We start from the raw sequence: 5,749 nt of genomic DNA on the forward strand, positions 1-5,749 counted from the left end.
GTGTTAACAATTATTTTAGCACTTAATTCATCAGTTTCTGGTGCATTAACCATGTTTGTTACACCTAAATAAAAAGATGCCCTCCAACAGATGATTTATTTGTACCTTAGGATGCACTGCTTGTATGCTACGGAGGGAGAGCTACGTCTCGTTTTCCATGCTTTTATTACATATCAAACGGGTTTTCGTTGCTTCCGAAGGACAAAATTAAGGAGTGTGGCATGGGGCCTATCTTAGGAATTACAAGTCTTAAGATGAGCAGCACAGGATGCAACTTGTTAATAACAAACTAAAACAGCTCAATTCAAGTAAGTCACAGAATTAAATCTCAAGACTAGTTGGAAAATTCTGCTCTACTAAAAAAGGTGTGAGTTATGCTGGTATGTGAGAGATCTGAGAAGAAGCAAGGGATGGATTTTTATCATGTGTATCTCGTTGAGGGGTTTATGGCTTTGGAGCAGCGCTGAAATATTGTGTTGAATGGGTGGTTTAGTAAGTGGGCTATTGGGATAAATATGAAATCGTTTAAGAGTTCAAAGCGGAGTTCATAACTGTGACTTAACTATGTAATGGAATCTGAAGTGGTAGATGGAGTACAACTATTTTATTTCTTAATTATTTTCTTATATCTTTGGCTGTTAAATATTCTTGTCTTCCTCTATTCGTGAGAGAGAGAGAGAGAGAGAGAGAGAGAGAGAGAGAGAGAGAGAGATTCAGTTTATACACGATATTCTCCGAGAAATCATTGATCTGAATCTTAATGTGAGTAATAGATTAGATCAATGAGTAACATAAGCCTACTCTGCAGCTATGGAAAGGTGATCAAAGTCTATATTTACATTGATATCATGTTAAGGAGGCCATTCTTCCTATCGCTGCGGAATGCTTTGAAACTAATGGAGTAGAAGAAGATGTGCTAAATTGTATGAATGTGATGAAAGGAGGAGAAGCTTCATAAATTGAATAAGAGGGAATATGTAAAATCGTAGTCCTGACTTTAGAAGGGACCGGAGAATTTTTTAGAAGGTGGAGAAAAGCTATAAAATTTATACATACGAAAACTTCAATAACTTTAACAGATACAATGGGTATGCACACGTCAAGCCGACACAAGAGAGCAGAAGATTGGCGATCATTACTCAGAAGTATTTCAAGATGGGGGATGGAGAACATTGCCAATAAATTTCGAAGTTCATGTGGAAAGGAACAGATCAAATACAAAATCAACAAGGAAGCAGAATCATACCCGGGTTGCTGCCAGAGAACCATCACAGAACACAGGGGAAAAGGGGAACAAAATTCCAGTTGATAAATGGTCTATTAAATGGAGAATTTACTCTGTGCGGAGATGTTTGGTTAGAAGAATTGGTCATACCACTTAACATGACATCTTGAGTTGTTTTCCCATGTGTTAGAGATCTTTCTAAGACAGATTGTGTTTGATGGCAGGTAATAGACAGTGGTGGATCTGGGATTTCTAAAGGAAAGGTGCACCACTACCAAACATATAGTTCCTGGGACAGGGGTCGGGAAGAAATAGTGATTAGAAAAAAAGTTACTTGAAAGAACTGAAAGAAACGAAAATAAAACTAAAAATGAACAAGTTCTGTATGGTAGATCGATCCTACTCCTGAAAGCAAATTAAACATACTGCCAACATAACCAGTGCTCCACTGAAGTTGCCGATTCATAACCATTGCACCACATTCTTGGCAATGGTTCCCAATTGCAATCGTTCCCAGAAATTATATACACTACTATATAGAAGTTGGGGGTGTAAGCATGGGTTCATGTGAACCCAAGTTCACTATGTGGAGTGTAGATACGCCACCGGTAATAGATTTAAAATGTTGGATGTTCGTATATTGTCTAGTTAACAAAAGCCGTTCATTAACCCCCCACAAATATATCCTATAGTGACGTTGAGTGTTTTTTCCCTTGTTGTCTGATGTCGCGTTTATTTGATCTCTTTTAGCTTATGTACTTATTTCTACTCGAATCAAACAGGCATTCATTTGAATACATGGATAGAGAGGAGATGATAGTAGCTCATATGGTTGGTGGAATCGATGCTTTCATAAAGCCACTTCAAGGTTGGCCACTAACTAGCTCTGGTTTAACGCTGATGTCTCTGAAGAGCTCAAGTCACTCCTCAAAAGAAATACCTTTGACCGTCCTTTGCAAGGTTGCGGTAAGTTGTTCATTGGTAGGGCTGTTGAAGACTATAGCTGTTTCAAATCAGTGCTGGAAAGTTTTGTGTTGACTGTTGAAAGTCCTATTGGGTTTGGACTGTTAACCAATAATAGATGTAACATTTACATCGTGAATGGTAATTTAACCTGAATTTGTAAGGTCTGTAAGGGTTAAAGGGAAATGAAAAGTATGACTACAAATTCTCAGTGCTCTCTAAGAATTAAAAAGATTGAAACAATGAGGTAATGTGCACCATGAAGCGACAGCCTTGAAGGGAAGATCGATTTCACACTTGACCTTTGACGTATATGGACATGTAGCTCTTGTCATGCTTGACTCCAACGTCTGTGTTGAGCTAGTTTATTAACTTTTAGTTTGAAAGAATGAGAAGTCTTTCTTTCCTTATCATGTGCCTCTAACAACACCGATTTCCAGTAAGCTTGTTAAGCATGCAATCAAACAAAAAAAATTTAAATTCTGAGTTTTCACGTGAAAGGTCATTTCAATTGAATGATTGTGCAGTAGTGATGCTATGTAATTCTGATTGGGACGTAGCACGCCATAAAAAAGGGAATTTAATTCAGATTGTTCACATGGAAGGTCATTTTAGTTAACATAATTGTGCAAAATGCTGATAATACATAGTGCTGGTTGGGACCTAGCTAGCTCACTAAATTCCAAATTTTCTGATATTAGGTATTTCCTGCATAATAGGTTAAAGTATTCAAATGGTCCACATAGCATTTTCCAATTGATAGGAAAGAGGTTTGAATGAGTTTTGTATGAATGCAAAATTTCATGCTAATGTGGTTTTTTCTTGTGGAAAGAAAGGGAAGGCTGGCCTATTGTCTCTATGATGTTATGAGTCTAGTACAACCATAAAGTTAGAAAACTATTTGACTGATTTGGTATGATTCAAGTTTTTTGGCCTTCTGATCTTTGCTTCATTTAACGTTTTTAGGAAGTGGCAAACTCGTTGGATACAAATTCACGACAGACTATCTCAGTCTTCGCGGATAGAGTTGAAGAGATACTTATGCAGCAAATGAGTGCAGTAATTTCAAACTGAAAATATTCCAGAAGATTACTTCTTCCCTGCTCTGTGTCTGTACTCATTTTGGTAAGATTTATCAATGTCATAATACTGTTTACATTCAATAGTATGCCAGCTGCTAGTTCTCCGAATCACTCTGTAAATTTTCCAGCTATGGAGATGGTATCTATAAAAAACATTTGAATTAGTATGTCCTAATTTATCTCACTGAATTTTTCAGATATTTGAACAGAAGTGGAGAGTTAGTATCACCCTGATGTAGGTTTCTCATAAAAGTGTCAAACTATCACTTGCATGTAAACCTTAACTCTAATGCATATGATTATTTGTGTGAGCTTAGTATCATTATGGATGTATAACGGGATTTTTAATCATATCAAGGTATATAGCTCAGAGTCTACGCTTCCTGTTGTAGTTCCACCTCTACTGTTCTTCCCAGACATATTTCTGGGAATCTAATTTAACTTTATCAAAAGAGAAAAAAGAGAATGTAATTTATTTAAAAATTATGTTAGTGCATCGGTACTTTAGCAGGTTCAAAGAAGTATTTTGGTTTTCCTCTTCAAGAAAACTAAGAAGTAAATTTTTAGCCCAAATGCCAGATTAGATGGGCTTGCCTGATATAGTTGTGTCTCATTTACAGTAGATTAAATGTTTTTAGCCTAAAAGAGTATAATATATGAAAATTTCGACTACCCAGTAATGAGAAATGAACTCCACAAAGGTGATGCAACTTCATTTGTAAACAATTAATATGAGTTCTTTTCAGCCTATGTGTTCATATGTATTATGTAGTGCTTTGTTGTTTGACTGTTAGTTGAAAACTTACAGGTATTAACTTTGTGTTCCAACAATATGCATTTGTGTCACTAAAATATGGAACTTTGTCAATTAGGAACACTAATTACCTTCCTTTTATGCTTTGTTAAACTGAACAAGATATGCAAATTTCTACCAGTTTTCCCTTCTTTTAGCATAATTTTCCTACTTTCCAACAAGGGGCAAAAAGTTGCTAAGCTCATACTAAAAGTAAATTTAAATTGAAACTAGTCAACAGAAAATCTCCAAGTTGGTAAGACTTCTTGGTAGGACTGGTTAAACAGCTTCAATAAGAAGTTGTTATCTCTGTAATCATTAATGAAGAAGTTTTGTCCAACACCATATGAACACACAATAATCACTATAATTTGGACCAACAATAACAAGAAAACCAAGTATAACAAGAAACAAAAACATCATGCCTTCCTCATCACACTACTTAGTACTTTACTTCTTCTTACTTAGTTTCTTAGCATTTTCATCAGTTAATTCACAGATCCCCGTTGATTACCCGATCGATGTTATTGTGAAAAATGAAACTCCAAGTACAGCATCGGCAAGATGTTACATACATGGAATTGAGATTCGTGGCGAAATCATAATGGCACCAGATCATTCTGCTGAATTCATTTTGAGCATTATTCCTGAAGAGGATAACACCCTTTCTTGTGACGTGAAATTAGGGGAGAAACATGGGTTTTTCGAGTTGTTTAACTTGAATAATACTAACATTTATCACACTCCTAATGTATTTTGTTATTGGAATGTACATGAAGATGGATTATGCATGTTTGTTGCAGGTAAATGTTTGCTCTTCAAATGGGATGCTAACTCTGCAGTTCTTCCCAATTTGTAGAGGTGGCAAAATGGTTAAAAGAAAACAGTTATCTACCCATATTATATATCCATCAAAAAATGGGTTGGATAATGAACCATTTAAAAACGGGTCTAATATGGATAAAGAACCATATTATTATTATCAACTTAGAAAATGGTTAATCAATGGATAACTAATGTGTTTAATTTTTACATTTGTAAAGCCTCAAATTGGAGTTCCTCAAGTTTGGAAGACTAGGAATTGTCTCATAAGTGATCATATTTAAGAAGCCATGGATAATATGGATATCCATATTATCCGCCGGATAAACCCGTTTTTCTCCATCTCAAAAACGGGTTGGGTCGGATAATTTATCCGTTTTTTAAATTACCCGTTTTGACCTGTTCATATCCGACCCGACCCACCCGTTTGCTACCCCTACCGGTTTGAGTCACCAAGTCAAAGAAAAACTCCCTTCAACTAGACATATTGCAACTGAAAAACTGAGATATGCTACAACTGGACCCTTCATTTTGAAGAGAAGTCCTTAGTAAATCCATGAAATTTGTACTGATGTTCTATGAAATTGATTAAGAAAATTCAGGTATTATGTGAATTGATAGGCCAAGCTTTATGTTCAATGTGTAATGAGCTTCCAATCTCATCTCACAAAATCGTATGCTCGTTTATCTCCATATAAATATAAATGTTACTCACATCTATAGGAACTATCTCTCTTTGCGATGCATTTTAAAGACTAAGACTTTCTCTCGACATTTATAAAAACAAATTACGCATAATTTTTTATTTAAATTGAGACATCGATCTTGAATATTTTCGCAAAAAAAGAATGATATTTGAAAATA

At 35.5% G+C, this 5,749-nt stretch overlaps 1 protein-coding gene across 4 annotated transcripts in view; it reads left to right on the top strand.

Moving 5' to 3' along the window:
* LOC109207482 overlaps positions 1–4,854 on the top strand; it is a 12,383-nt gene extending 7,529 nt beyond the window's left edge. The window contains exons 11-13 of one of the 4 annotated variants that reach the window (XR_002065006.1): positions 2,008–2,191; positions 3,155–3,313; positions 4,552–4,854. Coding sequence is in view for 1 of the 4 variants with exons in the window: in XM_019370414.1 (XP_019225959.1) it covers positions 2,008–2,191; positions 3,155–3,262 (292 nt within the window). In the remaining 3 variants the exon portion in view is untranslated. Of the gene's footprint in view, positions 1–2,007; positions 2,192–3,154; positions 3,655–4,551 lie in introns of those variants that run through there. The other 3 variants (XR_002065011.1, XR_002065012.1, XM_019370414.1) reach the window with 3 other exon arrangements.

Source organism: Nicotiana attenuata, chromosome 2 (assembly GCF_001879085.1).
Source record: "Nicotiana attenuata strain UT chromosome 2, NIATTr2, whole genome shotgun sequence".
Classification (NCBI taxonomy): domain Eukaryota; kingdom Viridiplantae; phylum Streptophyta; class Magnoliopsida; order Solanales; family Solanaceae; genus Nicotiana; species Nicotiana attenuata.